General features: G+C 35.5%; 1 protein-coding gene across 1 annotated transcript; it reads right to left on the reverse strand.

The window, feature by feature from the left end:
- Positions 1-877: 877 nt before the first annotated feature.
- On the reverse strand, positions 878-18,409 carry LOC110440495 (RNA polymerase II subunit A C-terminal domain phosphatase SSU72-like). Its single transcript, XM_021483611.1, has 5 exons — positions 18,118-18,409; positions 16,014-16,157; positions 3,550-3,689; positions 2,492-2,610; positions 878-1,404 (listed from the first exon to the last, which is right to left on the reverse strand). The coding sequence occupies exons 1-5, from the start codon at positions 18,225-18,227 to the stop codon at positions 1,303-1,305; spliced, it is 615 nt and encodes a 204-aa protein (XP_021339286.1). The 5' UTR covers positions 18,228-18,409; the 3' UTR covers positions 878-1,302.
- Positions 18,410-18,416: the final 7 nt, after the last annotated feature.

Here is an 18,416-nt window from a genome sequence, read left to right on the forward strand (position 1 = left end):
TCTAAAGTAGGTTGAGGTCATTTTCATTTGCAAACTTTGGTGAGCTCTATCCCGGGAAGTCACCAGCCAAATATTATAATTTTATGCCTTTTAATTCTTCAGAAGAAGCTGTTTGAACTGTTTGACATATTTGAACGCTGTGACCTTGAAAGTAGGTCAAGGTCATTTTCATTCGCAAACTTTGTTTGGCTCTTTCCCAGGAAGCCACCTGCCAAATATTAATATTTTATAACTACCAGTTCTTCAGAAGAAGTCGTTTAAAGTGTTCGACATATCTGCCTCATGTGACCTTAAAAGAAATTCAATGTCATTTTCATTCTCAAACTTTGTTCAGCTCTTTCCTTGGAAGCTACAAGCCAAATATTGAGATTATATACCTTTCAGTTCTTCAGAAGAAGTCGTTTGAAGTGTTTGACACATTTGACCCCTGTGACCTTGAAAGCAGGTCAAGGTCATTTTCATTCTCAAACTTTGTTGGCCTCTATCCCAGGAAGCCATCAGCCAAATATGAAGATTCTATACCTTTTAGTTCTTTAGAAGAAGTCGTTTGAAGTTTTTGACATATTTGACCCCTGTGACTTTGAAAACAGGTCAAGGTCATTTTCGTTCTCAAACTTTGTAGGGCTTCTATCAACGAAGCTTTCAGCCAAATATCATGACTCTAGACCTGTCTGTTCTTCAGAAGAAGTTGTTTAAAGGAAAAGTTGACGGACGAGGACGGACAGACGGACGGACGACGGACGCCGCGCCACGGCATAAGCTCACTTGGCACGAAGTGCCAGGTGAGCTAATGAATCAATGCTCACTTAGTGCACAGATACAGTTAAATCTTCACTAAGTGCACAAATGAACTTGTCAAAAAATGCATACCATTACAAAATTAATACATTTTTATTTTTAGAAGTGCACAAAATGAAAAAACAAGCGAATGCTCACCAAGTCCACAAATACAGTTAATTCTCTCAACAAAATGAACTGTTCATAAGTGCACACAATTTCAAATACAATTTATCGTTTATGAAGTGCACATCATAAAAAATTAAACTACATGCTCACTAAGTGAACAAATACAATTAACTGTTCACCAGTAGCACATGATGACAAACACAGTTATATTTTAACAAAGTGCACAATTGCAATTAACAACTGTCCATAAAGTGCACTCGAAAATATGCAGTTAAATGTTCACCAAATGCATGTAATGACAAATACCAGGAAATGTTCACCAAGCACAAAATATGTAAAATTCAGAGACACAATTCCAAATTCCAAATCGGAGAAGAATAAAAATGTCTGGGCTGTTCAATAGAATATAACAGTGTGGAGAATGGGCCGGGCTGCTTTCGGTTCAAACTCTAGAATAATTTCATCCACATCATCATCGAGGTCATCTGCATCTGCCAACTAAAAACCAAAACAATTAATTGAATTTTTAATACAATTTTGAATAGAGGACATCAAATCTGTGATAGCTTATGAGTTACAATCGTGAGCCGACTATCTTAACTCAATCATAAACATAGTTTGTGGATAAAGCAGTTGTTAAAATTACAGGTCACACAGTATTACTGTATTTATCCAGCAGTTAGCCCATGCCTGGCAATAACATCCCCTCTCCAAAATACACCCCCCCCCCCTCTCCCCCAAGGCTTCTTAATTCAGAGGATAAATATGGTAAAGCAAACTTTTTAATTGGTGACACCACTAAAATTTGAATAATAAAAGGATTTGTATAACTGACCCTCTACTGTATATCTGTTCATGCTAGTTAATTTTCAAGTATAACCTACTTGGTTATAATAAAGATTTAACTCGAATTGATATAAACTCAAATCAGTGATCACCAGGCAGATCTTTTATTTAAAAAAAACCCCCACCTGAAATGGACATTGTGACATGATGCAGCATGACATTTCACATTGTGAAATCATTCAGACTTCTGCAACAGTAATTATCTCCCCTAACAATAAATGTTTCATGGTAACGATAGGATAAAAAACATCAAACTTATTGTGAATCAACAATAGATGTATAATTTAATGCCGATAGAAAACACTTAAAATGTTTGATTTACAGAACAGAGATCTGACTTGAAGGCAGTACTTCAAGCACACGATCGCAATTTTAAGATATTACTCTTACATGACTTTATGAAATTTCAAAGGTATAATTTCAGGTGTAAAACCTGACAGACCAGTAAATGTTATTGCAGACCTTGAAAGTCTTGCCAGAAAACAACATCAAATCATTAGATCTGTCTCTATCTTGTAAACGAACAACTCTAGTCAAACTGGTCCAAACGGTTTGGACTGCGATAAATGAAAATGGCCCAAGATGTCAGGAGGAAGTTTTTCTGAACATAGTAAAATATGATACCAAATTTTGCATAATAGTGGTTCAATACAAAATTAATGAAATAGAAAAATCTAGCATTGGTTTTCTTGTGAGATTTCCTTTTCTAAGACAGAACTATTTCCTGGACTTAACTCACCAAGCGTGCCAGCTCACAAATCAGGGCGGCACCTACAGTGGCCTCCTCGTGGTTATCCTGTATATCAAGGTTGATGATATGCACCGGCTCCATTTCATCCTTCGAACGACTCTCCAAATCTGTACAACAGCAAAACGTTAAAACGTTTACCTGATGAGTATTTGGAACCGTAGCTTCTTGGCCAGATTTTTTTAATCGGACAATTGAACCTAGAGGCTATGGTTCCTGTAGCTATACCCGAGGTCACATTAAGACAACAATATCTACAGATGAGAATCCCTAATGTTCAGTATCTGGTACTTTTGGTACCTAAAATGTTTTTTGTAAAGAGTAGAAAATGCAGAAGAATCTTAAAACATAAAATCAGCAACACTTAGAACTTATCATAGTATGCATTACCGATACCTTTTCTGAAGAGATTAACGCATACAAAAATTGGCAAATATAGATGACAGGGTATGAGATTTGTCCCTGACAAAGTGATACACGGATGGACATGAGCTTCCCAATCATTAATGATTGAATTGATCCACACTAGACTTATCATTGACGATGCGGTCAAAGAGGTGTTGCAATGATGTTGATTTACCCTAGCCTTCCAATCCATCATTTGGTCCTAAACACACTCCTCACACATTACAAAAATGTTGATAAAAGCTAGACTTACCGTCGATCATGTGGTTGTACACACGCCCCTCACATGTTATAAAGATGTTGATGTACATGACTTACCGTCGATCATGTGGTTGTACACATGTTCCACACACGTTATAAAGATGTTGATGTACATGATTTACCCTCGATCATGTGGTTGTACACACGCCCCTCACATGTTATAAAGATGTTGATGTACATGATTTACCCTCGATCATGGGGTTGTACACATGCTCCACACACGCTATAAAGATGTTGATGTACATGATTTACCCTCGATCATGTGGTTGTACACATGCTCCACACACATTATAAAGATGTTGATGTACATGACTTACCCTCGATCATGTGGTTGTACACATGCTCCACACATGCTAAAAAAATATTGATGAAGCTAGACTTACCCTCGATCACTTGGTCATACACACGCTCCTCACACGTTAAAATGATGTTGAATCTCTCAGAGCTTGATTGGAACCTCTCTGGCTTTGGCTTGATTCGTCTGTTTCTATCCAACATATTTAGGATTCCATTTTGCGTATATCTGATCATCAGAGTTAAGGATAAATGGGAAAAGGAAATGCAAACAAATATAACCTCAATTGATATTCGTTAAATACAATTACTGAGTCATCAAAACTAGCCTTCAGCTACCTCTTGATGCAAGTTAATTGCAAATCTAAAGTATTTATTAATACCCGCTATCCCTGATATTGCATGCCAACATGATAAATGGTGGCCCACAAAATTACCCCTGGTGGCGCACATCAACATTACCCCTGGTGGCGCACATCAACATTACCCCTGGTGGTGCACATTAACATTAATCCTGATGGCATGCATCATTAACCCTGATGGCTAACAAGTAAGTTCCTGGTGGCACAAATCAGCCTTATTTCTGATGAAATATCTGCAGTGTAAAAAGATCATTAAGGTCAGTGGTACATAACTATTGACTTCTGTATCTGTGAGCTTATGAGTATGATGCGACCTTTTACGTAAATTATGGTTATAATTGCTTATGTTGACTTTTGTATATGATAAAGGAATGTGTTTATGAATCAGCTGTTTGACCTCTGTGACAACAGGAAGAAAAGATGTGACCTGTGAAATAAGTTTAACTAATTTAGTGTTAGTGAATTGCTTCCATAGATAATATATGTGACCACTATGCATTAAGAGTAATTGTGTATAACCACTTGTATTAGGGCGACCTCTGATTTCGCATGTCAATATGTGACCTGTGTTATGAGAATGGTTAACCTCAAAGTTCTGTTTGAGTGACATCTGTGCATTAGCATTAAAATGTAACCTGTGTTTTGGTTAACGTGTTAAGTCTGTGTATTAGTATAAATGTGTTGTACATACACGGTTTATGTATGTCAGTCTATGTAGCTATTCAATGCACATTGTATTAGGGTCAATGAGTGACCTCTCTGTAGAAGGGTCATTGTTTGGCCTTTATGTATTAAGGTCAATGATTGACCTCCGTGGATTAAGGTCAATGTTTGGCCGCTATGTATTGAGGTCAATGTTTGGCCTCTATGTAGTAAGGTCAATGTGTGACCTCTCAGTATTAAGATCAATGTTTGACCTCTGGGTATTAAGGTAAAAGCGTGACCTGTGTATTGGGGTCAATGTGTGACCTCTATGTATTAGGGTCAATGCATGACCTGTGTATTAGGATCATTGTGTGACCTCTATGTATTATGATCAATATGTGACCTCTATGTATTAAGGTCAATGTGTGACCTCTATGTATTAGGGTCAATGTGTGACCTCTATGTATTGGAGTCAATGTGTGACCTCTATGTATTGGAGTCATTGTGTGACCTCTATGTATTAGGGTTGATGTGTGACCTCTATGTATTAGGGTCAATGTGTGACCACTTTGTATATGGGTGGATTGTGACCTCCATATATAAAGTGTCGATATGTGACCTCTATGTATTAGTGTCAATATGTTACCTTGGTATTAATATGCTACCTCTATGTCTTAAGTGTTAGTATATAACCTCACTGTATATGTGTCATCCGTGATAGGTCAATGTTTGACCTCTATATGTGAGGGTCGATGACTTAATCAGATGTAAATGGGAGACGTGTATATGAGGTCAACTGACTGACCATTACCAACTTGGTGTCTGTGACTTTGTGCATTATGACAAATTGGTGTTTTGATTTTGTGTAGTGTATGCGTGCATGTATGTGTGCTGGAGGCCTAGGTGTTTGTACGACTAGTTTCAAAAGATGACCTTCATTTAAAGTTGATAGATTACCATGAGCATATTAAGGGTCAATTTGTGTAATCTCAGTGTATCTATATATCAATGCATATTTCAGAAAAAATTGTGAAATGTAAGGGTTAGGCCCAGTGCATGATCTCCATGTAAAAGGAAAACGTGTTTTATCTAATATGCATATTGAGGAAATTGCTGACCTGTGCAGTCTGCATCGATAGGTGACTTGTGTATGTGTCACTTGTTGTTCTATGCATGTCATCTGACTTGTTTGAATGCAAAGTGTCAAAGGGGTGACCTGTGAATATGTTAATAGGCTACCGGTGTGTAGATTAATGGGTTACCTTTGTTTGTGTCAATGTGTGACCTGTGTATGTGTTAAAGTGTGACCTGTGAATAATTATGTTAATGGGTGACCGGTGTATGTGTTAATGGATGACCTGTGTATGTGTTACTGGGTGACCTGTGTATATGTTAATGGGTGATCGGTGTGTGTGTTAATGGGTGACCTATGAATATGTTAATGGGTGACCGGTGTATGTGTTAATGGATGACCTGTGTATGTGTTACTGGGTGACCTGTGTATATGTTAATGGGTGATCGGTGTGTGTGTGTGTTAATGGGTGACCTGTGTATGTGTTACAGGTTACCTTTGTTATGTTAATGGGTGACCTATGAATATGTTAATGGGTGATCGGTGTGTGTGTGTGTTAATGGGTGACCTGTGAATATGTTAATGGGTTACCTTTGTATGTGTTAATGGGTGACCCATGAATATGTTAATGGGTGATCGGTGTATGTGTGTTAATGGGTGACCTGTAAATATGTTAATGGGTTACCTTTGTATGTGTTAATGGGTGACCTATGAATATGTTAATGGGTGATCGGTGTATGTGTTAATGGGTGACTTATGAATATGTTAATGGGTGATCGGTGTATCTGTTAATGGGTGACTTATGAATATGTCAATGGGTGATCGGTATGTGTGTTAATGGGTGACCTGTGAATATGTTAATGGGTTACCTTTGTATGTGTTAATGGGTGACCTATGAATATGTTAATGGGTGATCGGTGTATGTGTTAATGGGTGACTTATGAATATGTTAATGGGTGATTTGTGTATGTGTTAATGGGAGACCTATGAATATGTCAATGGGTGACCTGTGAATATGTTAATGGGTGACATGTACATATTTCAATGGGCGACCCCTGTATGCTAATGGGTTACCTGTGTATGTGTGAATTAGTGACTTGTGAATATGTCAATGGGTGACCTGTGAATACGTTAATGGATGACATGTAAAAATTTCATTGGGTGACCTCTGCATGTTATGGGTTACCTGTGTTTGTGTCAATGGGTGACCTGTGAATATGTTAATGGGCGACCCGTTAATCTTTTAATGGGTGACCTGTGAATATGTTGATGGGTGATTGCTGTATATGTAAAGGGGTGACCTGTGAATATGTTAAATGATGACCTTTGTATGTGGCAATGGGTGACCTGTTTAAATGTTAATAGGTGACCTATGAATATGTTAATGGGTGACCTGTGTATGTGTTAATGGGTGACCCCTGTACGTTAATGAGTTACCTGTGTATGGGTAAATGGGTGTTCTGTAAATATGTTAATGGGAGACCTATTAAATATTTTAATGGGTGACCTGTTCAATACTTGAATGGGTGACCCGTTTGTTAATTGGTTACCTGTGTATGTGTCAATGGGTGACCTGTAAATATTTTAATGGGTGACCTGTGTGTCTGTCGATGGGTGACCTGTGAATATGTTAATGGGCGAGTGTGTACGTGTCAACAGGTAACCTGTGAACATGTTAATGGGCGACCAGTGTACGTGTCAATGGGTGACCTGTGAATATGTTAATGGGTGACCTGTGTATGTGTCAATGGGTGACCTGTGAATATGTTAATGGGTGACCTGTGTATGTGTCAATGGGTGACCTGTGAATATGTTAATGGGTGACCAGTGTACGTGTCAATGGGTGACCTGTGAATATGTTAATGGGTGACCTGTGTATGTGTCAATGGGTGACCTGTGAATATGTTAATGGGTGACCTGTGTATGTGTCAATGGGTGACCTGTGAATATGTTAATGGGTGACCAGTGTACGTGTCAATGGGTGACCTGTGAATATGTGAATGGGTGACCTGTGTATGTGTCAATGGGTAACCTGTGTATGTGTCAACGGGTAACCTGTGTGTATGAATCAATAACCTGTGTACGTGTTTATAGGTTGCATGTGTCAATTGGGTGACCTGTGTATTGGTCAACAGGTGATATGTGTGTGTCAATTGGTGACATGTGTTTGTGTAAATATTTCACCTGTGTCAGGGATTCAACTCCTTTATGACGTCTGTATGTCGGGATAGTTCTGTGAATAAGTGTCAATATGTGACCGATATATCTTTCTCCCTTTGACCACAATGGAAAATGTCAACATTTGTACAAATGTCAACTTGCAAGACTTCTTTATCAATTTCAATGTGTAACCTCTGTATGTTTGTGAAAATTTGGTGAAATCTGTATGATTGACTGTGCGCGTCAATATGCGTCTATGTACGAGTGTCAGTGTTTTAGTAAATGTTACTTTGCGTTCATTCTTGAACTCTGTTTATAAGTGAAAATGGGTAATCTCAAGGGATTAGAACCAAATGGTGAATTTTAAATGCTGCCAGAACTTAAAAATATGTGTCAATTTAAAACGTCATAATAAGTGTCAATGTGCGACATGTGAAACCTCTATAATAGTGTCAATATGTGAAACCTCTAAAGTAGTGTCAATTACTAAATTGTGAAAGCTCTAGTGTCCATGTGTGACTTGTAAAACCTTGATTAAGTATCAATGTGACATGTTAAGTCTAACAATTCATGTAAATGTGACATGTCAAACCTCTAAATTAGTGACTTGTGAAACCTCTTAATAGGTGTCAATTTGTGGTACGTGAAATCCCGAAATTGGTGAATATGTGCGTCATGCAAAACCTTGTAACTAGTGTCATTATGTGAAATCTCTAAATTAGTGTCAATGTTTAAAAGATGAAACCTCTAAATTAGTGTCAATGCGACATGTGAAACCTTTTTATGAAAGACAATGTGCAACTTGTGAAACTTCTAAATCAGTGACAATGTGCAATATGTCACACCTCTGAATTAGTGTAAATGTGTGACTTCAGAAACCTCTAAACAAGTGCCAAAGTGCAACTTGTTAAACTTCTAAATAAATTTCATTGTGCGACTTGTGAAATCTTTGAATTTGTCATTTTGTGACATGTGAAACCTAAATAAATGCAATGCGTGATATGTGAATGAAACCTCTCAATTAGTGTCATTGTGCGACATGTGAAACCTCTCAATTAGTGTCATTGTGCGACATGTGAAACCTCTCAATTAGTGTCATTGTGCGACATGTGAAACCTCTCAATTAGTGTCATCGTATGACATGTGAAACCTCTCAATTAGTGTTGATGAGCGACTTGTCAATCGGTGTGTATTTATGTTAACTAGTGCACACATGCATCAAGACAGATGGATTTTACCGATGAAGGGCAGAAGTATTCTAGTAGTCTTGGGTGAAATTTGAATGAAGATGACCTATAGATATTTAACACATCACGGCAGCTTCTATTCAGTATAGTTCTTAGCATACTTCTTTCACAGCAACACTCTTTCCAAAGGGTTTGGTTTGGTTTAATTTTGTTTAACATCCTATTAACAGCTAAGGTCATTTAAAGACGTGTCACCATGTGTGTAGTGTATGCGTGTTTGCGTGTATGCAGGTGTATTTGCCATCTATCGTGAATCTGATGCCAATTTTTTATAGTGCGATCTCACTGAAATGCAATGTCAAATGCACCAAGCACAGCATTCATCTTGATCACATTATACCGACAACGGGCAAGACAGTTGTTCCCATTCCCCTAAATGCTGAACGTTGAGCAGGGAATAACAAGTACCATTTTGAAAGACTTTTGTATGTCCCGCCCTAGGGACAGAACCTATTGCCTTCCTCACCTGGGCGAATGCTCAACAGCCAAAAGTGAGGTGTTGCCAAGCAAGGCACTAGGAAGTAAAAGGTAGCAAGAAGTAGGAAGAAAGATAAAGATACCAAATATGAGGTAGATTTAGAAATTGACTAAATTGCAAGGGAAAATATCAGTCATATAATTAACTTTTTGAATATCATACAAGTACTATTGTAAATAACAAAGTGCTCTCAAGAAAGAAAAAAATTAGGAGATAAACAGGTTGTCTGACAATAATCTCTTCACTTGACATAACGTTACATGGATCAAGTATTCATATTAAATCTAAGACCTTTGTATATAATCCAGCTAAACAGTATCAAAACATTAAAACAGAAAAAAAGATGGATTTTTATCTCATGAATATAGAGTGAACTCCCTAAAGTTAAAATCTTTTATTTTCTTTAAAACTAGAAATATCAAAGGCATGACTAAACCCTCCCTTTCTGTCTCAAATATAGAATTGCATTCATTGTCTGAAGATTTTCTTTAAATCATAACAGTGACTGGCCATTGCACCCTGAAGTTCAAACTCAATTCAGTTGAATATACATGTTATTCTTAACATTCATTGTATGAATTTGGATTCGAATTTGTTAAGAAATACGGTCACTAGAGTGTCGACAATTTATTTCTATTATAAGTAACCATGATTTTGGCCTGAACACCCTGAAACACAAACTCACCTGAGGTGTTCTTAGAGCTAACCTTTGTGTGAATTTTGATCAATATCCATTAAGAAATGACGTTGCTAGAGTTATACGACACGGAATCATTCAACAAATAGAATAGGTGACCCTGGCCTTGGAGCTTTGAAACACGAAATCATTTCATTATCTAACCCGACCTTTGTATAAAGCTTGTCCAAGATCTATCTAGAAATAAAATTACCAGTGATAACTGAATAAGATGATTATTTTCTATAAAAAGCAAGTGATCTTGACCTTCACCTTCGAAACCTGATATACAAACTCATCTGATGTATTCTCACACTTGACCCTTGTATTAAGTTTTATCAAAATATATTATGAAATGAGGTTGCTAGATAAATGACAATGAATCAGGATGGGACTGACATGTGTAACATTATTTAACCTCCATAAAAATATATTTAAGGAACTTATTGTCAATGTATTGCTTAATAGCCCACTGACAATTTTAGTCATTTAGAGTCAAGTGTAAGTGGATGTGATATCAAATGTGTTTTGTATTGTTTTGTATTGTTTTGTATGGTATATTTGCCTTGTCGTGTTTTTAATGTACAATTTGTATGCGAGAAGATGCAACTTGTAGATATCAGATTGTTTGTAATCACCTGAAGAATCTAAGTAATCTACCAAATATATGCGATGTATTATTGTATTAATATATGTATACAAGTGTAAATATGGATGCTATTGTATATTGGTAATGGTATATAAGAACATAGGAATGTTGTAAAGGATGTAATTGATAACTACAATGTAAATATGGATTAGAAATGAATGGTGTTTACGTTAAATGTTTTGAAGATGCAATCTTTATGAATCTCACAACAAACATTGAAATAATCAAGAAACGTTGACAAATACATCAGCAGCTGTCAAAGTCTCTATCATATAATAAAACAAAGTATATCGATCAAATAAGCAACATGGATGTTTCCATGACAAATGTGTCAATTTAACATCTATATTACTTTTATCATGATCAATCAAATATTCATGTGATCCTGTCTCCATTTTGCTCTGGATAGCCATCGGGGGTGAAACTAGGTCAGATCAACCCTCGGACAGCTGAAGAAGTAGGTCAGGTCAATCATTGGGCCACAGGAGAACTAGGTCAGGTCAATCATCGGACAGCAGGAGAACTAGGTCAGGCCAACCCTTGGACAGCAGGAAAACTTTATCAGGGTCAACCCTTTGACAGCAGAACCAGTAACATGAAACATACCCAGTGTAATGCAGAAAGCTGTTGATCTTCTGTACTTTCTCAGGCTTCTGAAATCAAGTGCAATGTAGAGAATTCCTGCAAGATATGCAGGTTTAAATGATGGTATCAATCATATCTCTGTTAATTTCTTTTTAAATGTCAAAAGTCATGTTTTTCAGTCATGTGTCTATTTCTACCGATTTATAATGGTAAACATTCATGGAAATAATGTAACCATTCTTGTCAAACATTCAAATTGGGTTTCATATTTAATACAGCGACAGCTAGAGATTTTTAATCACAACCAGAACCTGTTCATAAAAGAATCTTGTATCCTTAATATCACATGACTTACTTCATGAAACTTCTTTGGAGACTGCAAATCTAGTTCTATCTAACTCATTCACCCCTAAAATTTCACAACGGCCTTTTCCAACATTTGAATTGGAAGAGTCCAAATGTGTCTTCAGAGGTGAATGAGTTAACAAAACATGCCACAATGACATCCAAGTGATAAGGGGTGAGTTTTCAACAGAATAGTTTTACAGGATTTAAAATGAGTTTGAAACTATGACACAAAAAACCATGAGAAAGCATTTTTTTGGAATAAAAACCCTGCATGAAAAAAAGATTCAAATGACACTAAAAACAATATTTTCTGTTAATCCCAGGTGTGACCTTTGGGGGTGGGGGGACACTTAAATAACCTATGAACTTTTCACAATAATAAATTTGTATCAACACAAAATGTATTTTAACAGTTCTGCATTAACCAACTTTTCATATCAAAGAATGTCAATTGTCTCCAGAATAAATATTCCTGTTAAGGCATGTTGAGTACAACTCAAGCACTTTACGATGTCACAAATTTACCATATTTTTTCAAGTACATACTGACCTCAATTTCAGCACTTTTAATGGCCCGTATGAACCATTTTAACATCATGTACTGAAAATGTAATTTCCTTTTTGCTGAAGGATGTACTTAAACTTTAATTGCTTTCTTCTTGAGGCATATGTTATCATTAATTAGTGCTGTCTTTTCAAAACTGTCTATAACGACCACAGAATTTTGTTTTCTGCTTTGTTAAAGGCTTACCAATACCATTTGATGGATGATACAACAAGAAATTAATATAGAACAGGACAGATGCATATTTTCAAGAAAGGTTAAGTAAGACTCGGTGTTACGGAATACAAGTCAAGTTTACCTTTAATAGACTAGGGCCGACTCCGTTACTTTTGAAAAGGGAAGACAACTCTATTTTTTTAAGTAATGTGTGCCTGTAGCTTTTCAGATTAATTTGTTGCAATTGGTTTTATAAATTATTCATTGCATATCGTATAAAAACATTACACCTAATGTTTTTTTGTTTTTTTTTACATAATTGCAAAATAAATGCAAAAATAGCCCATAAGCAACCATCAATGAAACTAAATTCAACAAAAAATCTGAACTAGCTATTCAAAGAAATTATACTACATGTATTATATTTGAAAGTCAACTTTTTTGCACATTTTGAGCAATCCATTTGATTTAATACTGAAAAAAAGTAATTTACCTTTCTCTTGATTTAATATTGCTTAACTAAACAGATGATAATTTTCATCCTGTGTTTAATTTCCACTTTCAATCATCCTCTTATTGAAAGCTTCTCATTTTAGAGTTAAGCAATTTTTATCTATTCTCTGCACGTTTATATCAACTCAAATATTCTTTGGTTTTGAAACTTGAGCTCAACTGCAAAGATTATGAATTAGTTCAGGACTTATATTTCATTTGACTGAAGATCTTTCCATGTTGAATATCCTCCTTTGTCTTGATGAAAGCTATAGTTGTTCTTATTTTGATTGGAACATAAGAAAATCAGTTTGGTCACAGAATTTTTATATGTTTGCAAAAGTACTTTTTCCATTGTTATCAGACATTTAGTATTAAAATGCAGTTCTGAGTAAAATCGGAATGGTTTTCTAAATTGATAGTGAAATTTTCAAACTTTTTACCTCTGAATAATAGCAGAGATTCAAACCATTAACGCATTCACCCCTGAACTCTTATAATGAAATATTCTAACCTTTGAATTGGAAGAGTTCAAATGTGTCTTCAGGGGTGAAAGAGTTAATCCAGAACATTGTTGTTGTCATTATACAATGTTTTGAACCAATTAATTGGGCAATTCTCTCAGATCATTCTATATTTTACTTTATAGTTAGCTTTGATGAAATTTCACCTCTATCATATTGCAATAAACTCTATTTTCAACAGAATGAAAATATTAAAGTCTAAATTCCATCATCGTCGAAATTTATGGTTCTCTTGCATATTCTCTACACCGATAGAATATGTCATGACCACATGAAGGCTATGTTTAAGCCATCTTGCCGATTGTTACGAGTCTAGAAACTGCAATGAATTCCTGCATACCATTGCTCAAAGATATGCAAGATATAAGGAATCACACGACAGCAATATTTGTCTGATTTTTTATACGCCTGAAACAATAGAACGGCAAACTGTGAGCCTTTGGTTTGGTCATCACATCTTCCAGTTGTGCAAATCAAAAGCAGAACCCTTAGATTTCGAAGATAAAATTTTAGTTCAAATAGAGAAAATAGCTTTGGAGTTCTAAAACCCATAGGAAATCTTTTTATTAGTTACAAGATAATTCCCAAGAACAAAGTATTGGTAACATAACTGCATAAAGACTTGAAAAGTTAAACCGTTGTTTACATTAAACATTTCAATATTATCCTGAAGATATAATTAACTGATGAAAATAAATGCTTTGGAATGAACAGAAACACAACTGTTCAGATTGTAGAAATGAACTGGTTTTGAATCTCGGCTAGTACCTTAGGGAGATTACAGAGACTTGCTGTTGCTTTGAACAATAAAGCTGGACGGACAAAGCCTTGTCATCTGTCCAAAAGATTAAAATAGAAACAATTTGAATTCTCTGGATCAATAAATCTATTCTGTTCTATTGCAAAATCAACATTGATCCTTTTGTCGAGAGGAAACCATGATATTAATGTAAATTTTCGGTTGGAGACTTAGATGACAAAGCTTATCCATTTCCTGTCATTTCAAAAAACAACTTATTAAATTCACAAACACCTAAAACTCAAATATGAATCGACATTTTTAATATAAACTTTTCTATCAAAAACATAGAAAAGAATACAATTAATCTTTTCAAACCTGATTTTAAATAGCAATTACATGTACTATATACAGGCTAATTAACACACTTGTGCACTCCAACTTTAAGAACAAAGTATGAAAGACAAAAAGGTGAACCTATTGATACAAAGTCAATTTAATCTCTTTCCTCAGTCTTGAAAACTATCCTACCTTACAGTAAAATGAATATTCAATTCAAAAGAGTTCGAAAATGTAAATGAATCTTTAAAGAATAGTAATTTTGACTGCAATGAGATATTTGTGAAAGGTACACAACACTATGCTCAGATAGATCATGATACCAAATTATCAGATTAAAGTGTATACTGTGTAAGGGAGGTAACTCTAACACAATTCAGACCTAATGACTAAGGGAGATAACTCCTGACATAAATCCCTGGTATACTTATAACTCTCCAAGACATAAAAGGTATATTTTGAAATGAAGCATTATTATATAAATTCTGATTCTTTGTTACTTTGTCCTTTGAACTAGAATGAAAATTGTCTTTATGAAAGCTATTCAACATTTTTGTTTCCGGTAGGAGGAAATATTCACACAAGAAACATGAGCATTGCTGACATTCGAATGAATAGGAAATAATACCACCTTTGCTCCGACAAAAAATGTGTTACAGGTTACAGCAATCCAGAAATATTATAAATGATGGTCCACTTCTCGTTGCTGGAATGTAGCATTGCCATCTTAAACAAATAGAAATTGAACAAGTTAGATATTGAATTCTTAGCAACCCATCAACCCAGAAGAAAATCTCTTTAGGGCCAATAAAAGGTAAATAATATAGATGTGTATAAAAGGAAATAACATCAAACAAATGAAAAGGTAAGACAAACGTCATTTGTATGAAGCAATTCAAAATTGTCACCGTCTGTGTTCATGTAATAGAATCGAGTATTACCAGGTAAATTCCATTCCTAAAGTAAAACATAAATTACCGATAAGGATTTCTCATATACATGCCTGGGATATAGATATGAGATCCACATATTTATCTTCCTTAAATGCCAACAATATCTGTTTCATTTTCCTTGCACCTTTTATATATTAACTGTTTTGTTAGAACAGTTTTAAATGTATCTATAACACAAAATGCTGTCTAAATGTGCAATAGCTCTCTTTGTGCTACTAAGTTGCCTCGGCTTGGAGATAAACCTCGGACCATAGGTTTACTAATCCAGTGCTCTACTGATCAAGCTGAAGTGAAATATAACTCCAGCTGAACCAGTAACAAGCTGATAGATATTCAACCATATGTGCCATCCAAGAGAATGAAATTCTATTTAAAGGTAAAATGTTATGCGAGTTGTTCACAGCACACATTTCTGTACATGGGTGCCTATCGATGGAGGTCCCTTTTTCAAAAAAAATCTACAAGAAACAATTCTGCAATTTTGGGATTTAAACTAAGTCTTCAGGAAATATGGATGAAGACCATTAGCCACATAGGATGACCCCATGCTACAAATAGGATACAATTCTGGGTTTTTATCCATCAAGTCTCGGTACATCTCATCATAGGTGGTGTTGAAATCGTAAATATTTGGGCGATCATGCGCTGGACCCGGCAGCTTCACTTGAGTTCCTGTTCCAAACGACTTCACACGATATCCCTTTTTGCTGTCAATAGAATGAAGATAAAGAATGCAGGTATTAAATTTTGCATAAATGTCATTGTTTTTTTATTTCAAAACTCATCAGCGCTGATCAGTATTGATCTTGACAATTTTTGTACTTTCATATCCCTCAAGTCACATGAACTTATTCACCCCTGAAATATCATAATGAACTATTCCAACCTTTGAAATGGAAGAGTTCAGATGTTTCTTCAGGGGTAAATGAGTTTAATAAAGGATCTCAAATAGGTTCAAACTCCGTTGGAGACAGAAAGGTCTTTTTAAAAAATGTTTTTTTCCCCTTATCATTACACATATATATACTTTCTGAATTTCATTTTATCAAGTACTAAATATGTTTGTACAATTTCCCCCACAAAACTGGTCTATGAATGTTTTAAGTATGTTTGTATTAAGAAACTGATATTACATAGACATATGCTGTATATTCTTGGACTTAAGTCAAATTTGACCAGTAATAAAATAACTAAAAGAAAGCTTGTCCAGAAACATTAATGTTAGCATTTGTGACTTTAACAGCAAGTGCCGATCACTTATGGACCCCTGTTGGGGTGAATGTCATATAAGTCATATTGGCCACTTTTTCAGGTGAATAAACCACATATTCACCAAAAACAAAAATCCTTAATTGTCATATTAGATGCTAAATAAGGTTCCAATCAATAAAGAATATGGAACTTATAAACATCGTCAGAATTTAACAGAATGTATTTGACAGAAATCGTATTAACCTGCTGTTTCTAAAATCATTTAGATCGAGTCAATATCACAAAAATATTGAACTCCACATGATTGTGATCCAGCCAATTAGGATGTAGGAAAAAATGTGTGTCGTCCAATATGTTATTAATACATGTGAATGGATGTATAAGTCAAATTTGTTTGACTGTGATTCATCTGATCAATACTGGGAATTCATTACTAAATGCTTATGCCAGTATCAAGTTGATTTAGTAAGATATGACTGCACATGTACAAGTGATGGGTATGCATTTTACTGACAACAATTGCGTATAATGAAGCATAATCTAGCCATCTATGTCCCCATGTAGCAGAATTTAAAAGGGTGATCTCCAGAAGGCTGAATGAATGAGATACTTTTGCAAAGAAGATTTTTTTCTTAAATTCGATAGAAAGACATCTGATAATTGTGGTGGTTAATTTTATGTTTTTGTTTCAAGTACTGGATTGTGCTTGGCAAGGGATATGCTTGCATCTTGGTTGTAATAAGTGTTGTGTTCTGTGTTGATGACTTGGTTAATTGAGAGAGTAATAATGTTATTGCAGAACTGGATCTAGCCAGTTTCCTCTGGCCTTGACACCATGCTTAGACACTTTGTCAGATAGATGTCTGGTGCAAGGAACAGAGGATACTCGGGCTAATTAAGTTACATGGAAATTCTGTCTTCGGCGACACTTTATGACATAGACACTGTCCGATTCTGAACAAGTATGTCGCTGGAATCCCATTCCTGACATATATTAACAAAACGGATGAGAGAATGCAGTTTGCCTTTCATGTTTGTTAGGCCAGCCTTGAAGGCCTTCTGTGTACTGGCAAGTACCACAGGAGCCTGAAGTTCTGTCAATACAAAAAAATACCTATAATAAAAATTAATATCCTTTTTAAGCATATTATAGGTATTTTTTGTGTATTACTGTTATTATTCATTATTGACAGAACTTCAGGCTCCTTTGCAAGTACTTGGTAGTAAGGAATAATACCAACGACATATTTTGGGTCAATCTATATCTTCAGTGGCGACCGATCAATTTGAAACATGTGAAAGTCCGTATAAGTAGACTTAGTCCCCCAGTTCCTTCCTTAGCGGATATTGGTAAAGATCTTAAACGTTTGCGTTTATTTTATAGTGACATCTATTACAAAGGAATCAAGACCACTTAAATTAATATTTTCGATGTCTTGTAATACGTCCCCTCACCTGAGAAAATTATGTGCCTCCATACTTCTGTTTTGATTGCTAGAGCAAACAATGGCAAATTTCAGATTCATCGTGGGGTTAGAGTCGCATAATTGAGAAATTTGAGCCATTTTTACGGCCTAATTTGACTTAATATTGGTTTAATTATCACCAGTGCAATATAAGCAATTCCAACAATTACGCCGGTTTCATGACAGAACGTCAGATTACTCGATTATAACAGATTGTAAATAAATAAGCATCTACGAAATACACTGCAAAAGCTGTACACTTCCGGTTTTTTCATTGCTACGTTAACA

This window comes from Mizuhopecten yessoensis, unplaced genomic scaffold (assembly GCF_002113885.1).
Source record: "Mizuhopecten yessoensis strain PY_sf001 unplaced genomic scaffold, ASM211388v2 scaffold11183, whole genome shotgun sequence".
Lineage (NCBI taxonomy): Eukaryota > Metazoa > Mollusca > Bivalvia > Pectinida > Pectinidae > Mizuhopecten > Mizuhopecten yessoensis.